This window comes from Ischnura elegans, chromosome 12 (genome assembly GCF_921293095.1).
Source record: "Ischnura elegans chromosome 12, ioIscEleg1.1, whole genome shotgun sequence".
In the NCBI taxonomy this organism is placed as follows: domain Eukaryota; kingdom Metazoa; phylum Arthropoda; class Insecta; order Odonata; family Coenagrionidae; genus Ischnura; species Ischnura elegans.
In genome coordinates, this window is record NC_060257.1 from 32425940 (window position 1) to 32439172 (window position 13233).

Below are 13233 nucleotides of genomic sequence, written 5' to 3' on the forward strand. Positions count from 1 at the left end.
TCGGCAATGAAGGTGACCCCACAAGGGGGGACGGGCGCCACCTGCGCCCCCTATATGTATCCGCCACTGTCTCCCGAAGAAGGTATTATACGCGCAGTCCGGATGAGCTGGGATGCCTACCAAATCTATTCCATACAAGTTTATTCGGGCTATTTCTTTAAAACTTCTCCTTCAAACTTACCAAAAAATTAGCTAATGTTTTATTCATTGGATTATTTACGACTCAGAATTAAAATTATATTCCAACTTCGCAATGAAGTATTTTATGCAGTTATTTCGCAGTAGCTAGCCTGGCAAACAGTCCGCGTCTTCAAAACACCATGACTCCTTATTTTAACTTTACCTGTACTGGTTTTTCGCCCTCTTAAGCAGCACTAATAAAATTTACAATTGCGTATTTCAACGCCTAAAAAGGCAATGTCAGTTTTATTGTTCATAACAGAAATTTTAATTGAAATTTAATAAACATTTAATTACCTTTTTCCATAAAATGTAGTTTTAGAGTAACAGCTAACTGAACTAAAATTTCAATAGATTTAAACAGTGAAAAGTATGATTCCTATATACCACACGAGGCGTTACAACCTTTTCCAAAACTAAATTCGAATCCTATATAATAAATGACAAGTCTATACATTGTACTCATGGGATGTTATCATAAATATTTTCGAAATCTTTTGACAATTTATTTACGATTTCCCTGACTGATACCTGTGCCAGGTGATCATTCAAGCCAAAATATTCGGTAAAACAAAGAAAAATGCTATAGTAGAAATTTTTACACTTAACGTTACAGCAAACGATCTTCCAGCGGCAACATACGGATATAAATCACTGTCAGACGCGAAAGAATGAAAGAAATCTTAAGAGAATATGTAAGAAGGAGAAGTAAAACACGCAAGCCCATCCCTCCACGAGGAATCAATCGATGAAGGAAATTCTAAGGGAGCCATTGCGGGGAACAAGTGCAAGGTTTCACAGCCGCATGAATAGACCATGAACTTGGGCGAGACGGTTGCACTGAAAATGACCCATTTTCTTCCCAGGCGGCGACGTCTCACAAGTGCGGATAACACGCGCGGCGTCTTCAAGACCTTTCATCAGTCGAGTGATTATCGAGTGCCGAGAGACACAGTTATTATCGTCACTTTATGATGCTATTATCGTGTTAACCACTGTTATTATCGCCATTATGTCATTAGCAAGACTAAAACACTTTGTGTCATAGCGTTCAGTCCTAGCCGAAGCTTACTTCTTCTTAAAGTGCAGAATCATTCATTCAACCTGAAAGTCATTAGGGATTTGTAAGGGTAGAGCTCGGCACAGACTAAAGGAAAGAACGTGATTATTGAGTATCGAGAGATACAAAATATCAAATTTTTTCATCACTATTAGCACACTGTGTGTATTGGTCTTGCTATGTAACTAGATAGGTCAGCCTTAAATAAACCTCAGTTCATTCTTTTCACAGGATCATTCATGGTGGTATGGTGTTTGGAGTAGGACACCGACATCTGCAGGGCTATTCTACTAAATGAGGCCATACGTATGGCCGGCCGTAAGTTTCTTATGGCCCGACCCGAAATCACGGCCTATACCGATTCCACTCTCGAGGGGCCATATCGTATGGCCCGGCCAAAAGTCTTAACGCCCTTTCTGCAGGCGACTATGAGAATTGTAATTGGTACTATAAGTTGGGTTCACTTTTTTTTAACACTAGTCATTTTTTGAGAAGGAAGTTTGTTCCGATGTGGATAAAAAATTAATTCTACGTTCCTTAACTGAAATGGACTCTTATTAAAGGATAAATTTGGATTTTCTTTAAACTCTGATCCGGCGGCAGACGCTGGAGATCTTTAAAAAAAGTGAAGAACGCAAATCACGGACGAGAAGAAGCAGAAGAAATTTGTACACGATTTGTACCCTACAGTATTATAATGATTATAATATTCGTGAATTGTACATGTAATGGATAGAGTTAGCACTTGACATCCTATTGTAGTTCTAACCCCCTTTCTCTCCTTCCAATGGTGTAACTATTGTCTCATGGCTGCGATAATTTGCCCTCAAAAGCCGTAGAAATCCAGCCAATGCACGAAATCTAAAGACGAAATTGAAACTTTAAGTTTCATTAATTTTATTATCAGAGGCTTATATTAAGGTAGCTGTATAAAATTAAAACATCAATATGAGGCTATCATTCTTTCCTTGATTTGTGGACGACATTTGCCCTTTACGCATCGACTTAACTGAAGATTGCCTTATTGCCAAAAAAATGTGTTGCCCTATGTTTCTTAGATATCCTCCCTCATGAACCGTAATGCTACGAGCATCTTAAAATATAAAACATTTAATAGCGGATATTTCAAGCTACCTACAGCTTTTCGAAACAAGTAAGAAATCTGCTAGCAAATGTAGCACAGAAAGCAAATATAAAAGCCCGTTCCTTCGTTCACTTTAACAGAGCATCCATTAAAAAAGTATTTCTAACTTTTTAACTACAAGCAAACTTTTAGTTCGTCCACTCGAATTAAGTAACAGCTTCTTTTGACGCGTGGAAATATTTAATGAAAATATCATCATCGAATGCGAACGGATTACACGTATCCGAGATGAAATCGGCGTCTTTATTTTATATATCTAGCCAATGCCCGTTGAATCCGTGCATGTGCTCCCCCGCAATATTCATATATTTCTTGAAACAATTGCTATATAATCGACGACACTCCGTAAATTTCTTCTATAACTCCTTAGGCGAGCAATGTTATTTCGTATGGCCCGAGTTATGACCGCCTCCTAGGTAGGCCATAGTATTACGGCCTTTAGGCCATATCTAACTACAATAGGATGTCAAGTTCTAACTCTATCCATTACATGTACAATTCACAAATATTATAATCATTATAATACTGTAGGGTAGAAATCGTGTACAAATTTCTTCTGCTTCTTCTCGTCCGTGATTTGCGTTCTTCACTTTTTTTAAAGATCTCCAGCGTCCGCCGCCAGATCAGAGTTTAAAGAAAATCCAAATTTATCCTTTACTAAGAGTCCATTTCAGTCAAGGTACATAGAATTATTTTTATCCACGTTGGAACAAACTTCTTTCTCAAAAAATGACTAGTGTTAAAAAAAGTGAACCCAACTTATAGTACCAATTATAATTCTCATACTCGCCTGCAGAAAGGGCGTTAAGACTTTTGGCCGGGCCATACGATATGGCTCCTCGAGAGTGGAATCGGTATAGGCCGTAATTTCGGGTCAAGCCATAAGAAACTTACGGCCGGCCATACGTATGGCCTCGTTTAGTAGAATAGCCCTGCAAGTCATTATTGCACATGCATTCATGTTGCCATCAACATAGAGTGTGCAGTCCTAGAGAAAGGCTATCGTTCGCTACATCACAGAATCACCCACTAAGAGCTCAAACATTAAGGTTGATTTATATTCGTGAGGGTAGAATTCACCCCTGACAAAGGGAAAGAATGATTTACAGGAGTCGAGAGAAACATCGTTCTTATAGTTTCTTTATTATTAGGGGAGACCGGGGCACGTTGGCCCGATTTTTTTTATTTTTAAATATTATTTATTTATACATATTTAACTCTATGAAATTATTGCTAAATTATAGAACAGTCTTTCAGAATCTGGATGGAAATAGTTAAAATTGAATATATGAGTTATAAATGTTAAAAAATAAATAAATACTGGGCATATGACAGGTGGGCCAATCTGCCCCTACATCGGGGTAAGTTGGCCCAGTGGCTGGGGCTCGTTGGCCCATGTATTTTTTGATAAGCTAAACTAGTATGATTTTAGGAAATCAAAATAAAACTAATAGTTATCAAGAAATATATTCCAATATATGTAACCATTTTACTAAAACATCGGGAAAGCTTTAAATTATTAGGATTTATAGCGTGCTAATACTAACCAGTTAACTTTTGTGACTGTCTAGATACGAAGAATCAGCACAGTCATTGCACTTGTAAAATAGTACGCAGATTTCATTGTTTACACATGTCTGATGAGCCCAACGCGTGCAATATGTGCACTAATTACATTGTGCTCCAGGCTAACCGTCGAAAAAGGCACACTTAGGCACAGTGAATCTTCTTCTTCCTATATCGGACGCGCGTATTTTATTTTTTTAGCTTCAGTTGACATGCGTTACATTGTGGTACTATGTTACGTTCAAATAGATGTCCATCTTCACCACTGCCCTTATATTTTAGTAGCCTCTGTGAATTTAATTTGAGTCTTTGTGTCTAATCAGTTCAGACGCAACCCAACGCTCCCAAAGACGACGAATTGCAGACACAGCGCCGGCACTCTGGAGTTGACCATTGATGCAAGCTTACCCTCAAATGTAACAGAAAATAATCCATGTAAGTGGGGAAAGGGTTATCCAGCTTTCGAGCTCAATTTAAATTGTAATCCAATTCTTCCTACTGAAGAGGCAATAAAATGCGTAAGTCCACCCGACTTTTTTTCATTTTTCCCGGAGGAACTGCTTAAGCACATTTGCATAAACAGTGACGTATATGCTAACCAGAAAAATGTAAATCTAGCTTTGGAGAAAGAGGAACGTATGACATGCTAATTTCAGCCAATATGACATGTAATGCTAATGTCATGCTACGATAAATACCCTAATAAACGTAGATATGTGTTGGTCCAAAGAGTTAACAAAACTTAACAAAAGGTACATCCCCACACTCTTGTCGGCAAGCATGCATTGTGACCGATTTGAAACAATATTAAGTCATTTACACTTGAATGACAGCTCATTTGATGATGAAAGAGACCGTCTATTCAAAATTATGCCATTTTTGACGAAGGAATGCATAGGACGGGGCATGTTGGCCGGGTGGCCAACGTGCCCCGTCGTCGCTGGGCCAACCTGCCCCATCGCCATGTTTACAATAAATTCTATTTGTTACAAAATTCACTGCAGCAATTTAGATTGTATGCCACACACAAGTTATCCTTAAACTACGATCTTTTATTATAGTACTCAACTATTGGGCCCAAATTGATCAAAACTTTAAAAACACACATTTAACCTGGGAGTAGAATTTTACAGAAACACGCGCAAATACAATTAATCACTATAACTTATCCAAAACTGCTCCGCCAGTCATAATGGTTTTGTGGAGAAAGGGGGAGTGTGCCACCAACCTTCTGATAGATTCCTAGCACGATTCAGTGTCTATTGTATGAATTAGCTCGACTGGGCCATCCTGCCCCTATGGCCAACGTGCCCCGGTCTCCCCTACTCAACGTGTATTGGTCTCGTCATGAAAATGGAGAGTGAAGTCCTAGCGAAAGCTTACGTTCTCTTTCACGAAATCAATCACTCGGTCATTCAACCTAAAATTTAGCTGATATTGGTCAAGGTAGAGCTCACCTCGTACTAACCCAAAGGTGAGTGAATTTTATTACATATTTGGTAGAGGGCTAATTTCTTCCCCTACCTTAGGTTACGTCGCATTTAGGAGCTTTTTGTTGCGAGTGTACACAGGCTTTACTCAGGGTGTTAACTGTCGTCTTTCCGGTCAGTCGCCCACTTCTCTAACCTGTAGAATCATAGAGTTAGGATTTATCAAATATCCCTCAGAAAGCCGTAAAACTCGCCATTTTGAACCATTATTCTTAAATTTTTTCTGGAGGAGGGCCCCCTCAACTCCTGCTTACCCTGTTGGGTATGCAATACCCCCACACCCGTAAGTATTAATTACCCAAAAACCCCCCTAGCCTTAATTCCTAGCTGCGACCCTGTGTAGAATACCATACTCCAAATGCGCGGATTTCATTTTCAAGTCATGAGAAAATGGCTGAATGAGAAAGACTTTTGTTATAACTTATCAATCCCATCCATCTTCGGAATCATCTTATCAATACGCAACTTCGCGTCTAGGTGAACGACCCCATTTCTGGCTACGTGCCTGCTCTTAGATGAAAAAAGCGTCGCAAAAAGGGGTAGTGGGAGGTGGTAGTTAACCTCCCCTCCCCCAAAACTATAGAGACGGACATTCTTGGTATATTACTGTCCGAATCTGATTGATATGCCCCATTATTCACCTCACCGTTGAAGTATTTGATGCAAAAATCAACCCGACAACTGACGTGTTAATATTTTCATTATGAACCCATTAATGACATGGCTTCGAACTAACTGTTTCATATACCACGACTCATAACATGTGTGAAACTAGAGACCCACTGTAAGCTCCATATGATTCCTAATGAAAAAGTAAATACGTGGAGATGAATATTTTATTCTATCAACGCATCCCCTCTTCATGAGATCGAAGAGGATGATCAAGAATCGTCAATCAAGCTAGGCCAGTCGTAGTTTTTATTTTCTCCTGATGTCCTACTTTTTTATGACTTTTGCCACAAATTTCAAAATTTAGAGGTTATAAATATTACTCATATATTGATCATAAAAATATCTGTACGTTAATGATTAATTTTTAGGGTAATTTTTACCGTTTCCCGCAAGAATTCGTGTTTAAACTGAACTGAATGTCTATTGAACTAACTCGGCGAACCATATATTTTTCGCTTTTATCACAGTAGATCACAACATGTGTCCGAAGTTTCACACAAAACTGTAAGAACATTACTAAGAAACCGAACCGGCCACCTACTCCATCTTGACCGGTCATTTTTGGTGATTCGTGTGAAATGCATGATATCACCTTGAAACTTTCAGTGAAAGAGGAGTAGATCCTATTCAATATTCGCCTGACTCTCAACAATGTTAAAATACATCTGAGAAAATAATTAAAGATAAATGGCATAATTTTCTATTTCAGATACAGGCAAATTCTGACAACAGTATACTGTAGTCATATGCCCTGAAATTTTCAAGACGATTGCATAAATTTAACTTACCGAATCACCCCAACGAAATATGTAGCTGATGATTTACTAAAATGCAAACTTTTCCGATACTTGCGATTTGAAAGCAAAATATCAGTATAAACAATCATCGAACCGCCCAAGCTACCCCCATGAGTGATCCATCACCAGAAAACACCGATGTCGCGGGAAGTAAACGTCATCGTAATGATTAATATAAGAGGACGGAAAAGGTGTTAGTAATACTTAAGTTTCAACATTTTTCTACAGTTTAACAATTAAAAAGAATTAAAAGGTGTTACGGTTGCATGGTTGCGGTGTAATGTAACCCTGAAATTTTCAATATGACAATGTCAGGGAGTATTAAAAAGGAACAGGAACTTACACCAATCCACGTGTTCCATTCTCCTCTTCTCTTCGCAGGAGGTAGAAAAAGGCTCTCCGAGGGATAGTAGAGTTTTATAAAATTCCCCGTCCACGGAGTCTTGTAGTAGTGGTAGAAAGTCATGCTGCCTCCGTTTCTGTTTCAATATTCTGCGGATCAAGGAGGAAAAACATATTATAAACCCCAACTCCTCTCATGCACAAGAAGAAGGTGATCCGTTTGCAGAATGATGGATTGCAATCAAAGATGTCAGTGAGGGTGAAGAGTGCAGTTCTTCCTCGAGTTTTCCCCGGTTGCCTACATCATGCAGAGCCTAACCCGGTTGGAAACTTGAGAAGAACTCAGTCTTATCATTGAAGACTTTGCGGCTTTACTTAGTGGAACCAAAGGGTTAGAAATTCAAATAAAACAGAGCGCTGCATACGGGTATGGAGCGGTCAACATCGAAACAATGTAGCAACTGCGGACAATATTCAAATCCCCAACCTCAGCAATAATATGAAAAATGGAGAAAAGTTATTAAAATGAAGCCCGTGAAATTGCTTAAAAAATCGCTAAAATTGCTTAAAATTGAAGCAAAATATCCTGATACCCCACCTTTCTCCTGCTTTATTAAACGAAAGAAAAATTTCCAATTAAAAAAATATTTTAACGAACGCTATTATGGAATTTAGCAAGAATCTATGGTTTCCCCCGAATGTTTTCTCTTGAGGCGACTACCCTCAGCACATTTGCTGAGGAGACCACTAGCCCAGCTCCAAGAGGCAACTCCAGTCCACCGACTCTCCAGTTTTTGATGTAGTTACAATTCATGCATACCAATACGTAAAGATCCATTTATCTTTCCGAATTATTCAAGTGGAATAGGGAGCTGATTTGCTGAAATGCATGCTTTTTCATTGCGTGCGAATTGACCAAAAATATCAGTATAGCAACCCTCATACCGCCAAATCTCCCCAGATGCAAATTTCTGGCTTCAGGCCTGTGTGGAATAAGTCAATAAGCGATGTTTCGGGCGAGCCGAAAATTGCTTTTGTTTGTGTTTACTCTTGAGGGGTGAAGGTTATCGCTTGGCCCAAGTACAAGTATTCACAGAGTATTCTCGGTGAGGAGAGAAAGACGAGACGTTACAGAAATATTCACTGAAAAAAGTTGTGTTCTGTATTGTACTTGAAAACTCCAGAAAAAAAACTTATAAATGATTTGAATTAAACAAAATTTAGACCAATTTTATTTGTTTGGAGGAGAAGGCGATCGACAGCTGAGGTCATTTGCGGCATGAGGAAACGGTAGGGAAGGGTGGTGAGAAACCCAGCGTCCCGGTTCGAATACAAGCGACGCGACGCCCACAATGTGGCTCGAGAATATTGTCGGATTTAAAAGGTTCGTAAGAATATTTCTCACTTTCCCTGGTAGAATATTTTTCTTCCCAGTAAATGAATATCCAAAAATAGTCTAACGTCTTACATCACCAATACTCATAGGCGTACCCAGGATCAAAACTAGGGGGTGCAAGCCATAATTGTTCAATTTGTAGTTAGGATGTAAGCATGGAAAAGGTGAATGAAATCAACATTTTAAAGAAACTGTAACAGCTCTTTATTAGTTTTAAAAATTATTTGCTTGAAATATTATTATTTTCCTTAAACACATTTGCGATTTTTGCTTCTAGGGGGGGCAGGTGTCCCCTTATGCCCCTCGCTGGGTACGCCAATGCCAATACTAACGTGTAAAAAATGTCCACGATATAATAGGATAGTTTCCTTCATCAAAGAAAACGAAAGGCATTGATTGCGATTCGTTACCCACCATTAGTGTATTCATAATATACAAATTATTTGGTTTTAAAAATACCGGTTTAGACGAATGGGGATGGTCAATTTTATCCTCATTTGAAAAAGGCCAGATTGGCGCCCATGCGATTCCACTCCACGTGACGTCACAGGGACCTAGTTTCTACACGAGAGGATAGGAGTTATACATCATCTGAGGTTACCAATGCATGCATGAGGCACAGAGCTCAGGGAAACATGTCTTAATAATCACCTATTAAAACTGGCTAAGGTCGGAAAGTTTCCTTGGTTTGAAAAGGTATTAATAATCCTTATTTAAGCCAAGCGCTACCAGCTAGCAGGGTACTCTGCTACCTGCTAGCATCCTTCGTCGTATCAGCGCTCAAAGCCTCGCCCCAAGGTCACCTCACTTGCGGCAGCGGGAACCAGAACGACGTCACACGGGGTTTTCCCAGCATTCATACTTAGCCGTCGCGTTTTCGCGCACTTGAAAATTTTCACTTTTCATTTAATCGCGAAAAATAGATATCGTTATTTAAAAATCTAAAAGCATGAAATACGTACTCCAGGAGTAATAATCTTTCGATTTAGGCAATAAAAAATAATAGGAAACCACCCTATTTAGGACTGAAATCTTAAGGTCAAAATTTAGATAAAATCAGTCTGGGTTGTCATAAAAAATCTATTGCCCGTGCCAGTTTGTGTCGACGATGCAAGGTCAGTCAGCAAGTTGGTGATATCGATGAAATATTTGTCTCCCCCCGGCCAATAGTCTCGTAAAAGGAACGTCCATTAATCATCCCACTCTGATTTTTGACAGCTCGACCCGAATAACCTTACCTTCCAGGTTGAGGCATTCTCATGATTTCGCAGCTTTTCCTCAACGCAGGAGTTATTTTAGGGTGTTTTCCCGGTGAAATTCTCAATAGAGCATTATATACAAACTCGACTGCTCATGAGAAATGAGTACGTACACCATTCGAAATTATCTATGGATGAGGATTGGGAATAAACGCAGTAAAAGCTCCTAAGAAATCGTCCTATGGATCGAATCAGGCTCATGCTGGGCCACCGGGACGTATCACGGTGCGTGCTACAGCCCACGGGCGTACCCAGCGAGGGGCAGGGGGGGCAGCTGCCTCCCCCCCCTCAGAAGCAAAAATCGCAGAAGTCTTTAAGCAAAATCAGTTCTGAATTGAAACGAAAGTATTCAACGAATTATCTTACAATCCACGAAAAAAGATATGTATTAGTATAAGATACGTAACTAATTGTAAGATAAAACAATTTTTCAAGGAAATAATCTCATAAACTAGTAAAGCGCTGTTATAATTTTCTTAAAATGTTGGTTTCATTCACCTTTTCCATATTAAAATGTCACAACTTGGCTTGCCCCTACCCCTAGGACATGGCTTGCCCTCCACCCCTAGTTGTGATCCTGGGTACGCCTTTGCTACAGCCTGGATATCTTTGGCGCCCTCCTGTTCCGAAACTGGCGAAATATACACTCAGAATACCAACATTAAGCAGTTAACTTGATTTCAATGATGTCTCATTTAACGGCATAATAAACACCGTCTTGAGTAAAGAAAATAGTAATTTAAATTAATATAATCCGATTCAATTCAATCTCAAGAGCGTAAGGATTAAATTTTCAAAATTTATTTATTATACTCCACACCGTCGTAACACCCGGTAGTCCTCCCCCTGCATAGTGCTGGCGCCCTCTGGCCATGGCCGTCCACCACGCTAAAAAGGGGTTCCAGCACGGGCCTGGATCGAAGCCGTGGCAAGTACATGTTATAGTTCATCATCATCAACTGGTTCTCTCTCCACTGGCAGGTACCGAACACCAAAGTCGTCTCCACCTCACTCTGTCCAAGGCCTCCCCTTTCTATTAAAACTTTTCTCGGGAAACCGAGCGGGTAAGATTTGGTAAAGGGGGCCGACGCTTCGGGTACCGACTCGTTACCCATTCTCGCGGCTACTGAATGAATATTTGAAGTGACCGTTGAGGCTTAGCATTAGGAGGGGCGGGATTGGTCAAGTCCCAATTGTTGTCGCGGAGGACCGTGGACCAGCGTAGACTTAGCTCTGGCAATCATGATTCTTGAGAGTTCTATTCCAAGAGCTGCTGATCGAATATCCGGTGTCTCGGTTTTCATTTTTTTCTCTTATTTTCCAGTCTTATCTCTATAGCCTCTTTAGTTAAACGATCCCAAAATTGATTTGATCGCCATAAAACTCTGGTGTCATTCCACCTCATTTTATGGTCCTCATCCAGGCTATGCTCGACTATGGCTGATTTTTCCGGTTGACCAAGTCGGAAATGCTTTTTGTGCTCTAGACGAGGTGACGAGTAGATATTGTTGGCCCAGTCTACCCCACGTAGACATCACCACACTCACAAGGGATTTTATAAACTCCAGGAGTCATAAGGCCAATCGGATCTTTTACACAAACGAGGCGGCCTCTTAAACTTGACATAGGTCGATGATGGTTTCGATGTTATACCTCCTTAAACAAACCATAAAACACAATCAAAACCATATAAATTTTGCCCGATATCGTAGAAACATTGGGCAAAAAGGCTCTGGCTGTCGGTTTTGGTAGGTTACCTTCATAACCTTCTTCTTTTAATTTGAAACGTCGCACAGTGGGCTAGAATCGAAAAAAAGCTGGCCAAAACCTCAAAAACGATTTTTTTGAGCTAGGAAGTTGAAACTTCGCATACATATTCTCAATTAAATTGTGCATCACTTTCCAGATTATTTCTTTCCTGTATTTTCAAGTTAGCAATGTATGTGAGGTCAAAGTTGAACAAATTTATCGAAAAACGACCGACCTCGATTTTTTCTGAAAATTGCCAACTATATCCTCATGTAGTGGTTTTATGAATAGTTTTATGGACAAAACAAAAGGCCCTTTTACACGGTACACGGAATTGCGCAATCTGACGTACGTGCGAAGGCGCAATCAAAATTGCGTCGTGTAAAGCGGTGAATTGCTAGAATGCAAGCGAGAATGCGTGGATGCGAGACAGCTCTAACAGCTCTAACCTGCGCAATTCCGTGCCCCGTGTAAAACGACCTTTATACCATCTTAATTGACACTTTGTCTTCGACGCGTCGGCGCTCTTACAAAATCTTACCGGAATCCCGAGAAAAGTTTAAAAATTCTGTTCGCCGGGAAAGTGTAGAATCTTGCCTCCCCTTTAGTTTCCCTGTAGCTTCCCTCTAACCTCACCGCGTCAGTCAACCTCCTTCTTCCTCTTCTCTTTCCTCCTTCCACTATTCCCTAGCATGCTGTATTTAAAATCCCCTATTCTCTTATACTTTGACCTATCAAATTCTCTTTTCTTTTTAACACAGTAATAAATAATGTTCTTTCCTCCCTCTTTCCAGCTCATTGTCAGTAGCGGATACAGAAAAAACTCAGGGAGGGCGCACAATATATTTTCAGCTACCTTCACTTTTATCGGAATGAAAAATAAGTCGCACGAAAAGTTTGTGAAAGTTTCATTTAAGCTGATTTAACACGTTGATAAAGTCTTCACGGGAAATCAGCCGGGTAAGGATGGACATTGCTGCCAACGTTTCAATGGCCTTCTCTGCCATCGTCTTCAGGGCGAATCACTCTTCCTTACCCGGCAGATTCCCCGTGAAGACTTTATCAACAGCATTCGCCGGGAGAGCACCAAATCCTTCTTGATTTAACACGCATACATGATAATGCTACCTTATGATGTAAAAAAGTTACAATTGTGGTTCTGCAATGTTAGGCAATGCAGGTGGCCCCGCAATGGGGGGGGGCGCTCGCCCCCTGCGCCCCCCATATGTATCCGCCACTGTTCCAGCTACTCCTCATTCCTCACTTTATCCACCCACATCACTCTCTTCAGCCTTCTCCACACGCATATCTCAAATGCGTTGATCCTATCCCCATCTCTTCTTCCCAAGGTCCACGTGTCGCATCCGCACAACACAAAACTTCAATTAATTATTATACATAAATGTTACAGGTAGTGATGGAAAAATGTCAGTCAAAATCGATTTTTCGAGCAACCGATTTTTAATGGAAATGAAAATTTCGACTTATCAACAAAAATCGAAATTCGAAGCCCAAGATCGATTAATCGAAAAAGCGACGGATCATGTAAAAAATTATAATTGTAGGAAAATATATTTA

The 13233-nt window shown here is 40.1% G+C and overlaps 1 protein-coding gene across 2 annotated transcripts in view; it reads right to left on the reverse strand.

Moving 5' to 3' along the window:
- LOC124168843 (anoctamin-5-like) overlaps positions 1 to 7382 on the reverse strand; it is a 74976-nt gene extending 67594 nt beyond the window's left edge. For both annotated transcript variants that reach the window (XM_046547191.1, XM_046547188.1), the window contains exon 1: positions 7253 to 7382. In XM_046547191.1, coding sequence (XP_046403147.1) covers positions 7253 to 7375 — 123 coding nt within the window. In that variant the 5' untranslated portion in view covers positions 7376 to 7382. The remainder of the gene's footprint in view (positions 1 to 7252) is intronic.
- Positions 7383 to 13233: the final 5851 nt, after the last annotated feature.